The sequence below is a fragment of the Petaurus breviceps genome, unplaced genomic scaffold (genome assembly GCF_028583685.1).
Source record: "Petaurus breviceps papuanus isolate PSGF00001 unplaced genomic scaffold, PetGlider_PUasm1.0 185, whole genome shotgun sequence".
Classification (NCBI taxonomy): domain Eukaryota; kingdom Metazoa; phylum Chordata; class Mammalia; order Diprotodontia; family Petauridae; genus Petaurus; species Petaurus breviceps.
This window is the reverse complement of record NW_027185797.1, coordinates 8,668,432-8,690,402: the sequence shown is the minus strand read 5'-3', so window position 1 is coordinate 8,690,402 and position 21,971 is coordinate 8,668,432. Positions and strand designations below refer to the sequence as shown.

Sequence of the window (21,971 nt, the reverse complement as noted above, 5' to 3'; positions counted from 1 at the left end):
GGACTGGGCTAAGCACAGGGAGGGGGGATACAAGAGTAAAGAACAAAAAAACAAACCAAAAAAACTCCTTGCAATGAGCTTATGTTCTGTTTGAAAATACAATGAAGGGGACTCTGGGATGGTGCCTCTGAGCCTTGGAAAGGACCTCAGAAGCCAACCCTTTTTTTTTTTTTTTGCTTTTTGAAGGACATTCGGGGTTAAGCGACTTGCCCAAGGTCACACGACTAGTAACTGTTAAGTACCTGAGGTCAGATTTGAACTCAGTTCCTCCTGACTCCAGGGCTGGTGCTCTATTCACTGTGCCACCTAGCTGCCCCAGAAGCCAACTCTTTATAGAGGAGGAAACTAAGGCCCAAGGAAGGAAGGGAAGAGAATAAGCACTTATAGAGCACCGACTGTGTACTAGGCACACTAGCAACTCTGTAAAGTAGGTGCTGCTGTTATGCCCATTTTACAGGTGAGGAAACCAAGGCAGATGGACTAAGTGAATCATTCCGAGTCACATCGGTGGCAATGGCAGAGGCAAGATTTAAACTCAGAGGGCTGCACAAAAAAGTGCAAAGTCTTTGGGAGGTGGTCAGAGGAAGGGGAGAGGCAAAGGGGGAATGGGAAGCGGAGGAGAAATGGTTGCGAAACATCCCAAGTTTAAAAAAGATTAAGCTGTGGAAGCTGGCTGACACGACCCTTTAATTGGGAGTGAGCTTGAGGCCCGACGTTAATGGTTCACAGATGCTCTCTGTACAGCCGTATTTCTTATCGGGAAAATGGAATGCATGGCTCCGTGGACAGACAGGGACTCCTCACTTCCATCCCAGGATTCCCGTCAAAGCGCCCGTGGCTGTGCCCCATGCGGGCAGACCACAGTAGCCTGGTGATCTCCTTGCCGCGGTGGGAACGCGGGCCTGGCTTCCTCCACGCAGCCTGCATCCCGTAACTGGAGGAGGATCTATCTGTTCTTGACTGATTGCCAAGGATGTGGGGTTCCGAGGGGTCTGCATTCTTGCCTTGTCTCGGCCTGGGAATTTTCATCCAGAAGCTCATCCTTAAGCTCCCAGAGTTTTTCTTGCATGTTGAAAGATCACTCCCCTGGCTTTATTGGCCATTCTTGTTCATGGAGGTCAGGGCTGGGATGTTCAGCTCTTCCTTGGAGTGAATCACGACCCTGGATTCTTTCTGTAAAATCCCTTTGTTGTTGATGGAAGTGGGGTGGGGGTGGCGGGGACCCGGACGGGAGATAGGATCCTTCAGGAATGCAGCTGGGCTTGAGGAATCTTGTTTTAAAGTTGGACACCTTCCCCCCAGAATGGTAGAGGGACATTTAAAGGTTGCAGGAAGAAGGGGATTTCTTACCTTCCAGCGAGAAGGAAAATGGAAGAATTGGACAGTGCAATTATAAATCACTTTTGGGAGATAATTTGCTAAAATAGTCTGAGATTCCCTAGTTATCAGGGAGTCGATGCTGAAGAAGCCCGTCCTCAGGGAGGACATTTGCAGGAGGCTGAGACTGGCTAGGAAGAAGCCCCCAGATGGTAGCCGGGGATGTTAATCAATATCTCTTCTGTTCTCTTCTCCAGCCGAACTCCCACGGTCCTCTGCGGTCAGGCTGTCCTCCCTGCGGGATCTCCCCACGCAGCTGCAGGAGCTGTACCAGCAGGGCTTCACCCTGGTCGCCCTCCATCCCTTCGTGCAGCCCACAGACGTGCGAGAGAAGACGCCCCAGGAGCAGATCTTCCGGGCTGTGCTGATCAAGAAAACGGAGAGGTGGGTCTGCGGTGGCCCAGGGATGGGGGCTTTCCTGGGACCTGGGGAAGGAGAGCCCTGCCTTGTGGTTTTTGCTCGTGTTGGCCAGGCCAGGTGTGGGAGCCTGGAGACCTCATTCCATGGGCCTCTATCTCTTGGCCTATAGCCCGTTTTTGAACGTTCTGTAATGAAAACCAAATTCCCTGCCTGACAGCTCGAGCAGAGGTCCCTTTGGTGTCCTGTTCCTTTTGTAATTTATTGGATTAAGCTCGGCTAGAAAAATGTTTACTTTGAAGAGACATCCTCCCAGAAGGATGGAGCTGGAGGAGAAGGCTATTAATCTGAAAAGGGAAAACAAAAAGATGTATTCCTCTGGAATCCTATAAACCTAACAGTTCCCCCATGTTATAGGAGGACCTTTAAATTTCCAGAGGTTCTGCTAATCTATTGAAGGGATTTTTTCCATTTGATTACAATTCATTAAGCACCAGGCATTGGGACTAAAAAGTTTTTTTAAATCCCATAATCAGAGAATCAGATTTTGAGCTTGAAGGGACCTGGGACCTCAGAGGTCAAAGGATCCTAGACTTAGAGGGAGAGAGTCAGACCTTTGAAGTCATCTCATCCAGTCCACGAGGGATCAGGGAGTTTAAAGGACTCCACCCAGGTGATGCAGCCAGGATCTGAGCCCAGGCCCTTAGACTGTAACTTCAACCCTCTTTGCACTGCAGGGCTGTGAGACCAAAGCCTTGGCAAGCTTAAGTGATTTGTCTGAGCATCTACAAGCCAGGATCTCTGCCTACAAGCAGCTTATTCCTTAGGGTGGCCAGGGGGGAAGATGGGAGAGGAGAATAGACAGGTAACGGGAACACAGATGAGGGTCTGACACCTCATAGCATATAATGTGCTGGGAGCCGAGGAGGATTACAGATGAAATGCTTTAGGGAGAAGGAAAAGAGAGACAGACAGACAAAGAGAAGGAGGGGGTCAGGAGGAAAGAGAGATGAGGGGGAGAGAGAGAGAGAGAGAGAGAGAGAGAGAGAGAGAGAGAGAGAGAAGGGAGGGGAGAGAAGGGAAAGAGGAATTGGACAAAAAGAGAGGGGAGAGAAAAGAGGGGGAAGATGGAGAGAGACAAGAGAGGAAGTGAGAGGAAGAGAAAGAGAGAGGAAGAGGAGGAAGAAGAGGAGGAGGGAGGGAGAAGAGAGGTGTTATTGATGCCTCAGGGTGATTGCAGAGCTGCATGAGGGTGGACTGGATAACTAAGAATTGGCTATTTTGTTGTCCCATGAGAGCCCATTAGGTAAACCTGACAAGAACACAAAGAGAGCCTTCTGGATTCTTACTACTCAGACTACTCCAGCACCGCTCCTTTGGGTACTGCTGACATGGGCTAGGAATTGAAGTGAAATATACTCTCTAATAAGTGATGAGCTCTCAGTACATATTGAAGCATATATATATATATATATTTTTTTTTTTTAAACTTCCTTTAGTTTTCTTGCTTTAACATGGCAAATGTAGCAGTATGTTTTGCATGACTTCACATGTATAATGGGTATCATGTTACTTGCCTTCTCAATGGTAGATGAAGGGCTGGGGGGAGGGAAAGAATTTGGAACTCAAAAATTTTTTTAAATGAATGTTGGAAAAAAAAAGAAATATCCTCTTTACCAACATTGAAGCCTCTATTATTGTGTTCTGATTGAGACCTGGAAGGGACCTCAGAGTCTGTGTTTTCTAGCCTTTTCATTTTACAGGTAAAGAAACAGGTCTAGGGAGGTTGTAACTTGTCATATAACCATATATTAGAACAGTGATGTCGAATCCAAATAGAAATGGATCCCTGCAGGCTGCATATTGACTTAAAAAAACCACAAATTAGTATTATCTAACTTGTATTATATTTTTGGTCATTTTGCTAAACATTTCCCAATTATATTTTAATCTGGTTGGGACACACTTGGGAGTTATCACCAGGTGCCAAGATGCCCCAAATTTGATATCTCTGACTTAGAACCCATTCAGAGTCTATGTAGTCCAATTCCTCCATTTTATAAATTAGGAAACTGAGGCCCATGGAGATTAAATGACCTATCATAAAATTTTGGGATCTTCGATGTAGAGTTGGGAGAGATTACAGAGGCTACATATACTCCCAATTCCCTCATCTTTCAGATGAGGAAACTGAGGCACAGAAAATTCAAGAGACTTGTCCAAAGTTACACTAGTAATGAGTAGCGGTGCTGGGGGTTGAATTCAGATCCTCTGACTTCAGATCTAGCACTCTTTCTTATACCCCTTGCTGCCGCCAACAAGACCCTTCACACTCTGGTTCCAACCCACCTTTCTAGCCTCATTTCACATGCCTTCTCTTTGTGTACTCTCCATTCCGCTGTAGGCTATTGCTTCTGTAATCTTAGATTGACATTTCCCACCTCCTAGTATCTGCCTTGCAGAATCTTCTCCCTCCCAATGCTTGGTGATAAATTACCCAAGTTGGTGAAGATCTCTTTTTCTGCCTCAGCTGAATAAATTTGCTCCCTTAAATTTTCCTAAAGAAGCAGCCCCATTTCTGAGGGCCTTGCATGGTGTTAGGGTTTGAACAGCCATTCCTCCTTCCCATTGAGTATAGCATGAGAGGGAATTGATGATGGTCAGAAGTAATCTTAGTTTAGACATGATCAAGACTTTGGGCACTGGGCATTCCAGTTGGGATGCCCTGAAATTTAGAACTGGTACTGTGATATTTCCCCTTGGGAAGGTTTTAAGGAAAGGGGCTGGTGACTTTCTACCTGCATCTGGGTGCCCTTCAGTCTAGGAGGGAGGGATTCTTAACTTGAATCCATAGATTTCAAGGAGTTTGTGAACTTGGATGGGGAAAAAAAAATGACATCTTTAAGTCTAAGTGAAATTTAGCATTTCCTTCACTTATGAACATAGCTCACCAACATTCAGAGAAGGATTCACTGGTCTGCAGTTGACCAAATGACTTCTTGAGGCTACTTCCCATAACTGTGTAATCACTTGAGACACAGACTCAGAGAAAAGAAAAAAGATCCCATGGCCTTCTGCAAGCTGGTTGTTCGAGGCCTTCCCTCCTAAAATGGGAAGGAATCAAAATGTGTATAAGACCCCAGGCAAGATGAGAAATGGCTTAGGGGAGTTTTCTCTGCTGGTTAAGATCACATCATAATAGAGAGGTATTTGTATGGTAATGAAAAGTACAAACACATTCTTTCCTCGTAAATGTGAAAGCCATATGTTTTACATCATGAAAAGATAAAATACGTTTTAACAAAAAACAACCACCAAAAAATTCAACAAATTCCCAAAGGGCAACGCTTAAATTTTTTTTTATCAGTTGGGAGTATATAACCCTCCCATCCCAATTCAAAAATAAGAGAAGGCTTCTTATGCCATAAATCCTTAGTAGACACAATTAAAATCTTATTTTTTGATGAAATCTGCTAGAATGATGGCTATAGGCTCTCAATCTATAGATAAGTATATACTGACTTTTTTTTTGAGAGCTAAATAATTTCACTTACCTCTCAGAAGGAAGTGGGTGCCTGGTCATAGCATTTGCTAACTTGACTACAGCTAATAAGAGGTTATGCTTTGTGAAAGATAAATCCTGAATTATGACCAGTCCAGCTGCTAGTTCATTAGCAAACTTACCCAGCTCAGGATTTTAAAGAATAACAGTAAGAGTAGTTTGCTCTAACTTAGGGTATTGAATTCAGTGTGATTGGTAGGAATATACGGGTCTAACCTTCTCATTTTACAGTTTAGGAAACTGAGGCCCTGGAAGGTTGTCTTGGCTAAGGTCACACGATATTAATCATCAGAGAGAGGATTTGAACCCAGAACCAGTACCTTACTTTCCACAGTAACTTACTGCCTCTATGGGGAGCAGGGGAACCAAGTAGTCTTATCCCATGTGTACAGATTAGCTCCTTAAGTGCTTATCAGCCAAACTTCCCCCTGGGACTAGATAAGCCTTCCTAGAAATAGCTTCCTTCCTTTACTACTTACAAAAATAACCTACACACTTCTTCTAGTAGTAAAAAGCTAACACAGTATGCACCCATCGATTGGAGAATGGCTGACAAAATTACAGTAAATGGATGTGATGGAATATTCAGAGGCCGGCATGGCATTGTGGAAGCAGGTCTGACTTTGGAGTCAAAAGACCTGGATTCTAATCCTGACTCTGACACTTACATGTGTGATTTTGGGCATATCATTTCCCTCTCTAGGCCTCAGTTTCCTCATCTGTAAAATGAAGAAATAGATGGCTTTGGAGGCATCTTCCAGCTCCAATCTCTGATCTTGGGACAACACAACTCAGCTCAGATCCAGTGACCATTGTTGGATCTAGATGGCTTGCCTCTTCTCTGCTAAGAAGTAGTCCCCTATGAGGGAGATTATTCCATCCTCAGCTGATAGATCAAACAGTTTTATTTCACTCTCTTTTTTGGATCCTTTGCTGTAATGTAAAGGAAAGTACTATTGGCTGCCAAGAGAGGGCCTTACTGGGGAATGACTGTGCAAAAACCCCCCAAAAAAACCAAAACTCCCAAACACGAATGTGTCACTGACCAATTTTCTGAAAATTAACTTTTTAAAAGACCTTGATGACTCCAGCATCTTTTTTTTCCCCAGGAACCAGCTCTTGGGGAGTTTGTGGATTTGATCAGAGCCCAGACTTTGAACAAAGCAGTGGGCCTGCCCCGAATTGTGGTCGCGTTTGATAGAAGCTGCTAATTTTCAGCAATTAGATGACTAGCAAATGAGACCACATCTAGTTGTTTGCATGATTAGTTGTGGCTTCTGTCCCGTTCCAGGCTGATGGGCCATCAGAAGGCTTAGTGTCATATAGGAAGGAGCTGGGACTTTTCATCTCCTAAGCCTGTAGTTTTGGGGAACAATACCATCAGCATATAGAAGAGTCCCGCACTTCGGGAGGTCCCCTAATGGCATCACTGTTGTGCCGGGAGTATGTGGGGAGTAGAGAGTGGGGCCTCGCTAGGGAGCTAACCATGGAGAAAACCAAAGGAAAAGGACCCCAGGTTCCTATCTCTAGGACCTCAGAAGCCCCCTTGTTTTGCCAGTGAGGAAACTGAGCTCCAGTGGGCTTAACTCATTTGAGCAAGATACTCTTGGGTAGCATACATTTAAAAACATTTTTAAGTACAAATATCCATAGTGGCCTGGAGCCAGTTGGACCCAGTTGGTCACTCCATTAGAGATTGACCGTCTGCTCGAAACCTGAGCCTCCTTCAACAGCCTTAGGTCAGCAGGCACTCCTCCACAGAGCTCACAGGCCCCACGCTGTTGCTGATGGCCTCTCCCTTGGTGGCACTTCATGTCAGATAATGCAGTGATCGACAAGGAATTAAAAGCAGTGTTGTTTTCTGGATTACAAATAGGTCTGGCAGTGGGCAGACCCCAGGGAGTCTTCTTCCACTAGATTGCTGTATGCTTTGGCTAGGCGGACAGATCTTGTACCATTCTCCCTTATTTCAATCCTGAATCTAATCTAAGGAGAAAATACACTGTAACCTCATTTTAAAAATATTTATTGAGAGACACCCCTTAGCAGAGGTTGGAAAGTCCATGGCACATGTTTTTAGACTTGTTTTGATGTGTTGATCAGTTTTGCTGATTTTTTTTCTTTTCTTTAAAACATTATTTGTTATATGGGATGACTTGCTGAGAGGAGGGAGAAAACAAGGGAAAATTTTGTGATGTAAAAAAAAATCCAAGATATTAATTAAAAATATTTTCAAAAATTTTTGTTGCAGTAGAACAGAATTTATTAGAAGCCTAACTTCCAAAGGGACCATTTAGTTACTTCACCATGGTATCAGAAAAACCTTACACAGACATACCATACCTCCATAATGTGCTTATTACCGTCACAATGTCAATTATAGTTATCCCTTCAACACTGCAAGGGTTAGCCACAGCTCCCCTGCCATGTGGAAAATCTGTGTACAATTTTTTGGCCTTTCCTTTGTACCAGAGAAGATGTCTGAATTATTAAGGTATTAAAAGATAAAATATGTTGATGTTACACAATACTATACACATATTTTATACATTTCTGAGTTTCTAAATTTTTTAGTTCTTCTGCTAGCCTTCGTTTGAAACTCCCCCCCAATTCCCATTTAATGTTTTTTATGCTGATTCACAATATAGCAGAATTGTGATGGGGAAAGTCTTGATGTGAAATGGATAACTGTACATCTATCCCTCTCTACTCACGTGGTTGCCATTTTGGTTAAGGCCCTCGTCCCCTCCGACTTAGACCATTGCATAGACTCCTAGGAGATTTTCTGGTCTCAGGTTTCTCCCCTCTCCTACTCATCCTTCACACAACTGCCCAGCTGATTTTCCTAAAACTCACATTGATCATGTCCTTTCCCTACTCAACAAACTTCATTGTCTCCCTGTTGCTTCCAGGATTCAATGTTAATTCCTTTTTGTTGTTGTTATTTAGAGCCCTTTGTGATCTGTCCCTAGTCTTCTTTTCCAGGTTTATTATACCTCATGTTATCATTAAAGATCCACTGCAGAACCCCAGAGATTACAGTGACACTCCCTGTTCTGACCTGGTTTGGTCTGGGGATAGCCTGGCCTCTAATGAGAGGGGTTAGGGTCCTTTTTTTCCCACTCTGACTTGTTAAACCCTCACCCAGTGCTCCAGAGTCAAAGTTTAAATTATAGCTCACATCCAGGGTTTCCCCAAAAAGAAGAGGTTAAAAGATACTTGTTGTACAGTATAAATCAGGTATGGGAATGGTAATTTACTCCAACACACAAAAGAAATGCTTTACACAGCAAGCATTAACAGAATAATTTAAAACAAGATTTAGTAACCTTGACTGTAACTATGATCACAATTTGTTTGGAGACTGATACTCAGACCTCATTGGAATATTTAAGTTTTTAGAATTGCTCATTAGGCAGCCTACATTTCACCTGGGCTCTGCACTGTCCAAACAACTCCAGGCACATGTTGGCTCATAAAATGGCCAGTCTCAGACTCTGATTTTCTTGTTGGTGGCCATCCTGACCTGGGATCTCTACACATCTTGAACTCACTTCCAGGCCTGAATGTGTCCATCTCAGGATAGACACTTAATCACTTAAGATCAGGAAGGAACAGACACAAAAGAGAAAAAGTCATCAGCAGTCCAGACTCAAATTCATTGAGTTGAGAGCCCCCATACTAGCTGCCCTGTGGACATGGTTGCCATGTTGTTGAAGTGGGAAAAGCCCAGCTGTTCTCTATTCTTTGCTTACTAGGAGGCCACTTGAAGAGTCTCAGGAAGAGATGCCATCTCTACTTTAAATTGACACAACACACAGCCCTTTGCCATTGTTGGATAGTGGGGAGAGGCACTCGGGATGTACCACGTCATACTAAAATGCCAGATCCTTTCAACAGAGGGTCACCACTCGGCTGGGAGCAGGTCCTAAACTCCCACAGGGATAGCTGGAACCTGGAAAAGACACTGAGTGTGCCCTTGTTTCATATCTACACGTTCTCTTCCTTGGCTAAACCATAAGCTTCTTGAGGGCAGAGCCTACTTTTGATTTTGTATTTGTATCCCCAGTACCTAGCACAGGGCCTTGCAAAGAGTGGGTACTTAGTAAATACTCATTAATTGATTATTATGTAATATATGCACACTGGGGCAGGTATATTATGGTTATCTGTGTTGGTGTCTTATCTGTGCTTGTAACAACAGATTAATCCCAGAAATGATTTTTCAGATGAAAGGAAATCATTAGGGACTAGAATTTGGTCAAAAAACTCATCTCAGGATCTTTTAGCAGCACATGGGGCAGGGCAAACATTTTATTTGGCATTTGAGAAGGGTGGAATTGGCAGAGTAAGAAACTGAATTCTAAGTTCTGAACTAGGGAGGGAAAAAAAAAGAGATCCTTTGAAAACTGTAGTTGAGAGTGTCCTCTTTAAGCTGTTCTCTGTCTTTTTATGTCTAATTTTAACAATTACTTGGCCTCTTCTGAGAATTATAGGCCTTCCAAGAAGAGGTTTCATAATTAAACAAAATACACAGGGGCTGGTGGGCCCTACCAGGCTGTGGCCTAGAATTGTTCCTGCGGGGGGGCTGTGGTTCAGCCCGGGAGTGTGCTGATTAGGTGGATCACACTTGGGGGAGAAAAATAGCGCTGGGTTTTACAGTGATTGGCATGTGTTAGTGTACTGGGGAGATTAATAACAGCTTCTCCTAACAGCCTGAAAGTGGGGTATTGGTCCATTCCCAGAGAGCAGAAAAAGAAGACCACAGGGGTTGGTAGTAGCAGTACAGGGAAGAATTTTTGCTCCCTCTGGTCCTCTCCCCCATTTCTGTGTGTCAGCTGCCTCCTTCTGACCTTTGACCATCCTATTTTTCAAAATTTCTGTTTTATGCAGCTTCTTTGGGTGTTAGGCAGATATAGCATTGCCCCCCAGGAAGCCTTTCCATGTACTCAACTACGGAGCTGTCCAGCATCACACATCAGTGGCTGCCTCCATGCCAATTCCATGGCGCTTGGCTCTCTTAATTTATTCCTTCTATTTTTCCTGTTTCCCTCTAGTATGACACCCTTTTCTAGTGTGTTGAAATTTCAGAATTCACTGTTAATTACTGTGTTTGCACTTCTTAGTCTAATGTGCCAGAACGAAGCCACATTCTCTCGGGTTAAGTGAGTTTTTCTGACCCACACCCCCCATCCCCAAGTGATGTGCCGAGTTAGTCGTGTCCTGTGTGAAGCTTCATTCTTTACCTTAACGGAAGGAACCAGATAGACACAAATTATACACCTGAGTGCTAAGTCTCTTCAGGTCTTTATAGTTGTCTGTGATTTCCTATCTATTTCCTGGAGTGTCTTTCTGTTCTCAAGGAAGGAATTGGCACAGAGAGTTGGGGATGCACGTTTGGGGGTAACTTCTCAGAACAGAATATTGTTGGTTAATGGTTTTTTCAAGCAGATTTACTAATACGTTAGTTTCTTTTTCTCTGTGCTTCTGTTTTAAATGTAATTCAGGAACTAAGGTTGCTTTATTCCAGGTCTTACAGTCTTCTCCTCCCCCTCCTCCACTGCCAAGCAGCTATAATTCCAGCTGGAGAAAATAGTTTTCCAACAGAAGGATCTATAATGACTACAGCTTGTTGCAGCTCATTGGACTGGTTTACCCTTAAATGCATTTTATATTTGCCTCCAAGTGTAAATTCAATTCAGCAAATATTTATTGAGTGTTTTCTATGTGTTAGGTCCTGTGAAGGATATGGAGAAAAATTATACACCTTCCCTGATCTCATTAAATTAGGATTGTTGATTTAGAGCTAGAAGGAAACTCGAGGGTCATCCTAATGCGTTCCCCTCCCCCCTATTTTTCATATGAGAGAAATTGAAGCCACAGGAAGTTCTGTGACTTACTTGAAAGTCACACATTTAGTAAGTGGCAGACAAGAGGGTAGCGCTGCAGGGCAGATAGAAAGACCCTGGGGCTTTAGGGTAAACTAGCAGTCTAGATAACAGTAGCTGACGGTTGGATGATGGGGGAAAGATGGCATCTGAGTTAGACCTTGCACGAAGGGGAGCAGTGGGACAGGTAGGGCAGAATCAGGGTGGGGTTAGGAAAGGCATTAGAGGCACAAGTATGGATGAAAGTATAGAAATGGTATAAAAATAAGAGCCATTCCGCAGTTGATAGATGATCAAAAGATATAATCAGTTTTCAGATAAAGCAATTAAAGTTATCTGTAGTCATATGAAAAAATATTTTAACTCACCATTGATTGGAGAAATACAAGTTTTAAAACAGTTCTGAGATGCAACCTCATATCTATTAGATTAGATAATAGGACAGAAAAATGACAAATGTTGGAGGGGGTATAGAAATATGAGAAATTAATGTACTGTTGTCAGAGTTCTGAATTGATTAAACCATTATATAGAGCAATTTGTAACTGTGCCCAAAAGGCTATAAAGCCATGCGTACCCTTTGACATAGCAATGCTACTGCTGGGTCTGTATGTATCCCAAAAGAGATTGAAAAAAGGAAAAGGACCTATATGTACAAAAATATGTATAGCAGATCTTTTCTGGGGATAAAGAATTAGAAATTGAGGGGATGCCCATCAAGTGGGGAATGGCTGAACAAGTTGTGGTATGTAATTATGATGGAATACTATTGTACTATAAAAAGTAATAAGCAGGATGCTATCAGAAAAACCTAGAAAGACTTAACATGGGTTGATTCAAAGTGAAATGTGCTGGGTACAAAGTAACAGCAATGTTGTAAGATAATCAGCTGTGAATGACTTATTTATTCTCAGCAATACAACGATCCAAGACAATTGTGAAGAATTTAGGATGAAAAGGGCTGTCTATTCTCAGAAAAGGAACTGATGGTGTCTGAATACAGAGTGAAGCAACTTCTCTTTTTTTTTACTTAATTTTTCTTGAGTTTGTTTTTTTTTGGGGGGGGGGTGTTTTCTTTCACAACATGACTATTATGGGGGAAAAAACCATCATTATTATACCATCCATCCCCAGAGAAAGAACTGATGGTGTCTGAATACAGTCGGAAGCATACTTTCTTTACTTTAAAAAAAAAAGCATAGAAATGAGAGATCTTGAGGCATGATTTAGGAAAAGCAAAAGTAAAGAATTTGGCTGGGGTGTAGGGAACTATGGTGGGGAATAGAGAAAGATGAGGCTGGAAAGGTAGATTGGGGCCAAATCAGCAGGGTCTGTTTTATATCTCAGACAAAGGACTCTCTGAGGGACTACTTTCTTGCTTTTGATAGAATGACCACCTCCATAATTTGTCTGGGTTATCTTCTGGCTGAATGATCTCTAACAAAAGGCTGAAAGTTGGACACATTTTACAAAGAATGACTAAGTCCTGCAAATGTGATTTAGTTTTGTGAATAATCTCATGAGCTCACTCGTGAGTCATAGCATTGAGTCTAAAGTAACTTCAAAGATAAGAAAAAAAATTAATCATTTGTATTTTATAATTTTGTACTATAATTTCATGATTTTTATAATATCAGCTTCCAAGGGTCTGAAAACACCACAGTTTATCGCTTTACACACACAAAGTGATATATGTGATATCTCTGTGTTAGTTTTTTTGCTTAATGCTTATGATACGTATTTCTTAACATAGAATAGAGGAAACTTTTGATCCATACCCCTCCCACCCAATTGCTGGTGCCCTCTCTCCCTGACTCCCTGTGTTTACTTCATATTTATTCAGAGTATATTTATATAGGTGTATGTCATCTCCCTTCTTAAGATGTTAGCTAACATTCTTTGTATTTTGCTGTCCAGTCATTTTCAATTGTGTCCGACTCGTGGTGATTCCATTTAGGGTATTCTTGGCAAAGACACTGAGGTGGTTTGCTATTTCCTTCTCCAGATTAATTTACAGATGAGGAAACTGAGTCAAACAGGGTTAAGTGCCTTGCTTAGGGTCACATAGCTAGTTCTGAGGACAGATTTGAACTCAGGTCCTCCTGACTCCAGGGTGAGTGCTCTATCCACTGCATCACCTAGCTGCACATAGGAGGAGATTAATAAATGCTTGTTAGTGATTTTAGAGAATTTGAGAGCCAGAAGGGATCTTGGAGCCATCTAGTCTAGACCCCCCCCCCACACACACACTGTTTTTGCACTGGTAGACTTACTTCATCCCTATAGACTAGTGATATCAAACAGAATAGAAATGAATCACGCCTGCCACATAGTAACACAGAATACCAAAAATCAACATCATCTATGTAGCATTGTATTTTTATTTATTTTGTTAAATATTCCCCAGTTACATTTCGATCTAGTTCAGACCCCGATATTTGCTGGCAGCCTAATCCTCTGACTATGTGTTTGACATCTCTGGTGTAGGAAGGGAACTTATGGGATGGAAATTCCTTACATTGATGTAGATGTAGTCTTCAAGAGTTTCTCAGTGACTTGCCCAGGATCATGCAGCCAGTGTGGATCAGAGACAGGATTTTAACATAGGTCTTCTTGCCTCTAAGCACAGTCGATGTGCTAGATCAGGTGGCCCCAATGGATGGAATATGCAAAGAGAAATAGATGTGAAACAAGGAAAAATATGATAAAAGCAAATGAGAGACTCCGATTTTTTAAAACCTAGAGAGACCATTTTCCAGAGATAATTGAGCACCATCGACCAAGCTGGTGAGATAGGCTGAATGAACATGGGTCTTCCTGCTCATGGTACAGTGTGTTTGCCATTTTCTCCAACTGCTGCTGCTATTCTTACTTATTAGCAAGTCAGAAAGCAGAGGACCATATAAACTAAAATGGTGAGACTCCATACATAGCAGGCACATAATTGAATTGAAACACACTTTGGGTCAGTAGCCAAGATGGGAATAGAATGATATCCCTCTGCTGACCAGGCAGCACCTTCATTCACCCAGATGTCTGGCCAAAATTGCCAATCCTCTCTCCAAGGCAGGTAGCACCTTGGGCTTGGCCAAGGCCCCAACTCACTGACTTCTCTTCCTGGAACCTCTTGTTGGGTATGAGATTAAGAGGCATAGTTGCACCCACAAGATAGTTCCAAGAACATAGGCTTTTAGAGTTGGAAGGAAAATTAGTGATGACCTCATACAGTCCTCTCATTTTACTGATGAGGAGTACAAATTTCAAAGAGGTAAAGTGATTTTTCCAAGTTCACACTGGGAGCAGATGGCAGGATTAGGATTTGAACACCAGTACTCCAGCTCCAAAGCTAGTGTTTTTTTCACGAAGGCTTTCCAGATGCCATTACTGCAGCTCATGGGACGAATTCATCATTTAGCCATTTTGTAGTTTCTTAAGCGGTTGGATTCAGCCTATATAGAACATAGGGTACCAATCTTGGGGTAATTTCTCAAATTATGGTCCTGGAACTTTTTAGCGATTCAGAATATCTAAATCAAAAAACATCAAGTAAGTGATTTGTAGGGGCAGCCAGGTAGCACAGCGAGTAAGAGCACCGGTTCCAGTGTTGAGAAGACCTGGAGATCGAATCCCGGGCTCAGACACTTAGCACCCACCCAGAAACACCTGGCCGTGTAACCTTGAGCAAGTTACTTAACCCCAATTGCTTTAAAAAATAAAAATAAAAAAAAAAAGTAAGTGATTTGTGGAAAGAGAGCAATGAATTTTGTTTGCAACTGACAAAGAAACACAAGTAGAAATTCTGAAAATCAAAGGAAATAAAATTAAACCCAAAAAGTGCATTCTGTTGATAAAACTAAGAACTGTTTTTGAAAAGAGTAATAAAATAGAAAAACAATTATCTAGCTTGATTTTTTTTAAAGAAAGAGGAGAGCCAAATTATCAAAATACAAAAATGAAAAAGGGTAGTATTCTATTGGGGTTTGTTGGAAAGTAACAGTGCAACATTCATTTTCTGAATTTTTTTTAATGTACTTCTATTTAACTAACAGTTTTTAACCTGGAATCCATGAATTTTTTTTATATTTTAATAACTGTTCTTTAGCATAATTGGTCCCTTTTATAATCCTGTGTATTTTATTTTATGCATTTAAAAACATTATTCTGAAAACGGATCTATAGGCTTTAAAAGACCGGCCAAGGGGTTGGGGTCCCTGAACCTCCCAAATTTAAGAACTGCTGATTTAGATGGAAAAGTTGTGTTGCATTGGAAAGAACACCGGATTCACAGTCAGAGGGTCTGAATTTGAACCCCACCTCTGCCATTCACTATCTATGAATAAATAGGCCTCAGTTTCTTTATCTGTAAAATGAAAGGAATTTAATTTGATGGCCTGTAAGGGCCATTTTAGCTCTTAATCTATTATTTTAAGATATTTTTTCTTGCCTTAAAGGAATTTTTTTTTAAGTTAATGCACTCCATGTATGGACAGTACCTTTATTTTTTTTAATAAATTTTATTTTTTCCCTAGTTACATGTTGAAGCATTTTTTAACATTTGTTTATTTTTGTTTTGATTAATTTTAAAGTTTTGATCCAAATTCTGTCCCTTCCTCCCTCCTCTCTCCTCTCCCATTCCTGAGGAGGAAAGCAATCAGATATAGGTTATATATGTGCAGTCATGTAAAATATTTCCATATTAGTCATTTTGTACAAGAACACTTGGATAAAAGAAAAAGAATGAAAGAAAGTGAGAAATAGCCTGCTTCAGTCTGTATTCAGTCAATATCAGTTCTTCCTCTGGAGGCAGATAGTATGTTACATCATTAGTCCTGTGGGATTGTCTTGGAACACTGTATTTCTGGGAATAGCTAAGTCAGTCATAGTTCTTCAATGAATGATATTGCTATTATTGCGTACAACGTTCTCCTGGTTCTTTTGACTTCATTTTGTATCAGTTCATGTAAGTCTTTCCAGATTTTTCTGAAATCATTCTGCTTTGTCATTTCTTATAGCACAATAATATTCCATTAAATCATATACCACAACTTGTTTAGCCATGCCCCAATTGGTGGGCATCCCTATGATTTCTTATTCTTAGTCACCACAGAAAGAGCTACAATAAATATTTTTGTCTAAAGAGGTCCTTTTCCCTCTTAAAATGAATTTATAATAGGTATATGTCTGATGGAAATTGATGTAGATGATCTGGGGCAGAACAACTCTGTGAGAATTAGAGAAGGAAAAGATAACTTGAAAAAATGAACCTTAGGCATGATTAGAAAAGTTGGCACTTACAAGTTATGTGCAGGTAGACAGGTGGCTTCCTCTCAGGTACCCGTGAATTTCACATACCTGGACTTGGTCCACTGGGACACCTGAGGTGAGACCATCCTGCCTCTTTAGATTGTTCTAAAAGTGACTTGTTTGTGTGATGATTGAAGATGGTGCCTCCCTCACTGTTATGAGCCAGGAATACCCAAAGATGGTGTCCCTTCTCACTGTTGTGAGCTAAGAATATCTAAAGATAGAGAAAGCCCCCTCTCATTGTCATGAGCCAGGAATACATAAAGTAATGCCCCCTTTCCTGGTTTTGATCCAAGAATGCCTGAAAATGGTATCTCCTCTCACTCTTTTGAGCCAGGAATACCCTCTTATTCAATAGCAAATTTTAAGGTAAATGGAAATCTATGAGGAAACCCATCAGTAGACATGCGCTATTTCTCAACAATACCTTATAAAGTGACTGAATGTGGATAGCCTTTTACAGGGTTCCAAGGAAATAGGACTTTGCCAGAAACCTGTTCCCAGTCACTAGATTTCTACTTCCTTTTTTTCCCCCATTCTACAATTCTGTAGGAATGGAAAACCCTTAAAGATGATGATTTTTTTTTGGCTTCTTAATATATAAATCCTCAAACTACACAGCTGCTAATGGTTTATCTACTATGAAAGGGGGCCTAACTGCAAACATCTGGACAGGAAATGACAAATGACCTAAATAGCTTCGGTTAGAATATGGCTTTGGCCACTGGTTTATCTAGAATCGGTGCCAGAGTTCTGGAGGTGGTTGGATACCCGTAGTGGTATCACCCACAACCCACATTGTGCTTTTTGGTTCTTTATGTGAGCTCCCTTGGTGGTGACATCATCCAAGTTGTCCTTTATTTAGGGAGTGTTGTGGTCATTCCAAAATGTTGTCACTATGTGCTGATAGAAGAGGAAGTAATGGGGGTGTTGGGGACAGGGCAGGGGATAAAAGGCAGTGAAACTTTGTATGGGCTTTTTCTGATTTCCACCTCATACTTTTCAGGTCTTATGACATCCTTCATATAGTTAGTCACTTTGGGGGGTTTTCTGCTGTCTCCTATAAGTTGATCTTGTATTCAAACACTCTAAACCCACTGAGTGCAGTTATTTTGCTTGCGGTGGGATAGACAACTCTAGACTGTAATAATCCTTGCATTTTCATCCTGTGTGACCCTTGTCTATCATATATTCCTAGGGGGCACATTGAATGTGCTGGGCATCTCCTTCTGTTGCGAGGGTACCATTGTAACAGATGGATGGTCATCCGTGATCCATTGTCCTGTACTTTGAGATCAACTTCATACTTGGCATTTGTTAAGACTGTGCCATAACCTGTTTATACCCACTGTATGTACCTCCATTATCTTTTTGTTGACCCGCCATTTTGAATCTCTTGAGATTGTGGCACTCAATGACCCATAGCCAGAAAATCTCCTTGACTTCATCCTTTAGAATCAGTGCTGAATAACCACCCAGTCCTTTAGAATCTGTGCCCTATCTCCTTTTCCCCAGTTTGTAAAACATATCACTCTAGGCCAAGGTATGTGTCTGTGTCAGGAAGTCTGATCAAGCCTATGGACTCCTTCTCAGGGAGTTTATAAATGTATACAGTAAAATACATTGGATTACAAAGAAAACCAATCATTGAATTACTGCTATCGAAATGCTAAAAACAAAAACAAGTATATGGACCCTATAAGAACACCTTCTCTAGTTGATGTGAAATTTCCTTGAAGAGCTAATTAGTTTTCCTCTTGCTTCCAGGAGATTGAGAACTTGACCCATCATCTGCATTCTGCCATTTTTTTTCCTACTTAGAAAATTGCCTGGTAATTTAGACTTTTGTTTGCCTCCATCAATTTCTAATTATTCACAAATGAGGCCAGAAATAAAACCCCAAACAAGTCTGTTGATCCACCCACACATTCTTGCCTCTCTGTCTTTCCCACATACACACATTCTGACTTGTAGTTGAAGGCATGGGAAAATGAGGACATTTCTTAAACTGGGTGCTTTGACGGGTGTATGAGGGATTTATGAGCTTGCATGAGATCTGTTACATGTTTATTATTTAAAAATAGATCCTTTAATGTCTTTTGTAAGAATAATTGCTGTACAGAAGCCTTGTTATGGGTCCATTGAGCTCTTCTCAGATGTACTCAAGGCGTCCAGAGCAAGCACCCAATGTCTCATTGTCTCTGAGGGTAGTTTTTCTCAGAACCCTATTTGGGAATAACGAATGCCACTCTCAAGATTCTTTAAAACCTTCAAGCCAACTGATAATTTGAAATATTTCAAGTGCTAGGAAGAAGAGCTTAGTCTTTCATTATGGCTTCTTGGAAGATAGCCATGGTTGGATAGCATAACAAAGATTATGTCCCCAGCAACAGCACAAACACATAGGCTGTGTCAACATAGTGTGTCCTGGATAGGTCCTCATAACAGCCAAGTAAGCTTTCTTTGGACCACCCTAAGAGCCAAGTGCTGAGAAATTGGGAGGATCATATAATGGCAGAAACAATCCCCTGCAGACCTCCATTTCCCATCTGCAAAGCAAGGGGATTGGAGCAGATGGATGATGTCTCCAATACCTTCCGGTGCTCAGATTCTGTGAGTATGGTAGTATATGATCTTAACGAGCAAACAGTTTTGTCATTTGATGGATTTTTTCTCGTTTTAAGGACCACCTTCCCTTTCATTTACTACAAAAAAGCATTTGTAGGTGCTGACTCTTGTCATTTTGGTGGGCATAACTTTAGATCAGAGGGAGTAAGGAGACAAACTTAGAGAGATCAGTATCTTTGGGGTCTTCCAAATTCTGATTCTGTTCAGTAATGACAGTGTAAGACAAAATCCAGGAGAGTTCTTGTCCTCAAGTAGCTTACATTCTAAGGGGAGAAAACATCAATGCAGATAAGTAAATACAAAACATAGCCAAGAGGTAATTTGGGGAGTGGGAAGGGCAGAGTACCAACAAGTGAGGAGAGGCCTTCTGTAAGAGATCACGCGAGCTTTTAAGGAAGCAAGTGAGTGTATAAGGTGGGAATACATGAAGGACCGTCCCATGCATTGCTCAGCACCCAACTGGCCGCGTGTCAGTATTGGGTTTTGTATGCGTCTAACATCTGCCCTCTCGCATTAATCTGGGGACAATAAGAGCTCTTGGGCAACATAATAGTTGTGGCAGTCTTGCATTGAGAGTCTTGTATTTCACTTTTTAGTAACTCTGGTTATCTCTTCCCTATGTTGGTACTTTGACAACTGTGGTATTTTCACATTGATATTATCATAAGTTTAGAGCCAGAAGAGCACCCTAGAGGTCCTCATGTCTGACTCCTTCATTTTATAGGGAAGGAACCTGAGTTCTTTAGAGGTTAAGTGACTTGCTTAGGGCCACACAGCTGCCAAGTGTCTGATGGGGGATTTTAACCCAGGTCTGTGCCCTAATCTATATACTAGATGGCCAGCAGCGTTGTGGCTTTCCTTCCGTGTCTCATACTGAAGTTAGGAGAGGTCTTTTCAAGCTTCTTGAGTCCAAATTTATTTTTAAAATTATGTGTGTGTGTGTGTGAGATATATACAGCTAATCTGGTTCATCTGGCTGCACATGTTATATACGTATATATTGTATATACATTATGTACATATACATACACATATGTGTGTATGTATATGAGTATAGCTAATGTCTAACTCTGCCTTTACATAAGTTATAAGACATAAAAGAAGTAGGAAAAAAAAAACCAAGGAGGGGAGCAGCCTTTGTTTTCCTTGGAAACACCCTCATTGCACATTATTCCCCTTTCCATGGTCTGTTAGATTGCAAATTCTTGAGGGCAGGGATTGTCTTTTACTTCCTTTTATATCCTTAGCACGTAGCACGGTGTCTGGCATATGGTGGGTGCTTAATAAATGTTTATTGATTGATTGATCTATGGTCCAGCCAGATTGGCTTTCTCTCTCTTCTTCCTATATGGCACCCTATCTCCCCTCTCCATACTTTTTTCACCACCCATCCCTCCTGTCTGGAACTCCCTCTCTCCTCATCTCTGCCTTTCTTTCTTTTGCTTTTTGGAGGGCAATTGGGGTTAAGTAACTTGCCCAAAGTCACACAGCTAGTAAGTGTGTCAAGTGTCTGAGGCCATATTTGAACTCAGGTCTTCCTGACTCCAGGGCTGGTGCTATAGTCACTGTGCCACCTAGCCGCCCCAATCCCTTACTTTCTCCAAGAGTCAACTGAAACACTACCTTCTGTATAAAGCCTGTCTTGTTCCCCTCAGCTGCTAGCCCACGTCTACCTAACGACCTTGTATTAATGTTATATATATTCCCTATGTATTTCTACATATATTCCACTTGATAGAATGTAAACTTTATGAGTTCATTTTTGAATTGTGTTCTTAGCATTTACCATAGAACCTGGTACATAGTAGGTGCTAAATAAATGCTTGTTGATAATGATTAGTAGATAAATGCCCCCCTTTAAATGCAAGTTCCAGCTTATGCCTCCATTCTTCAGTAGATATCATGAACCTTTGGAGGGCCTCCTCTCCTTAAATAAACAACCCTTAATTCCTGGCCAGTACACACAGTAGGTGCTTCATAAATGCTAACTTGTCCAGTTTAGCAGAAGCATTTTCCTAGACAGTGCTAAGAAACAGCTAGGGGAGGCTTGTTGGGGAGGCTTGGAGTCACTTATAAAATCGATTTAAGGAGCTAGGACATTCTTGTTATTGGTCAAGGTTCAAGTGCACATTATTTTCTCCTCTAGGAGATGTCCATGCCTGTAGCCCCTGCCATCAGGTAGTGAGTGATTGGTGCCGCTTTCTTGGGGGTCACAACAGGCTCAGTGGTTTAGACACAGAACACTTGTCAATCCCGGAGCCCCGATCAAGATAAAAGCAGTAGAATTCAAGTTGGGAAAGGCCTTGTCAATGCTTAGGTAAAAAGAAATCTATAATGATTAATTCACTTATCAGACAAAAGTCAAATTTAAAAATGGTGCCAGACAGAGACTTTTGATTCTTGAGGAGGTAACCCTGAGACTCTGTAGGGACCAGAGGAGCCCCTCCACCCCAGTGGGAATAAGCCCACATCTCCCTGGGTCACCCTGTCAGATTAAGTCCAGCAGTAACCACTGAAATCCATCTTCCCTCCCCCAGCTAGCAAGAATCAGCACCAGGGCCAGGGTCAGAGCTCCCTGTCTCCTGTACCTGGTTCTGTTTCCAAATGAAAGCCCATCTGACTTTACTGATCTGGGGTGCCCAATTCCACCCAGGGAACCCAACCTCTTTTACATTTTCCTTGCCTTCCCTTCTTTTTGTTAAGCCTGTTCTCTCCATAAAGCTGTCTAGCCCTGCTTTCTGATGGTGTGCCCTGGGTTTCCTTGTATTCTGAAACTTGAATTCCCAGGGCTTAGCACAGAGCCTGGAACATAGCACTTAATGAATGCTTCTTGATTGACGGAATGACTGAAGTTA

General features: G+C 41.7%; 1 protein-coding gene across 1 annotated transcript in view; it reads left to right on the top strand.

Annotated features, from left to right (window-relative positions):
- RFTN1 (raftlin, lipid raft linker 1) overlaps window positions 1-21,971 on the top strand; it is a 197,728-nt gene that overhangs the window by 75,888 nt on the left and 99,869 nt on the right. The window contains exon 3 of the mRNA XM_069088435.1: window positions 1,575-1,761. Within this exon, the coding sequence (XP_068944536.1) occupies window positions 1,575-1,761 (187 nt within the window). The remainder of the gene's footprint in view (window positions 1-1,574; window positions 1,762-21,971) is intronic.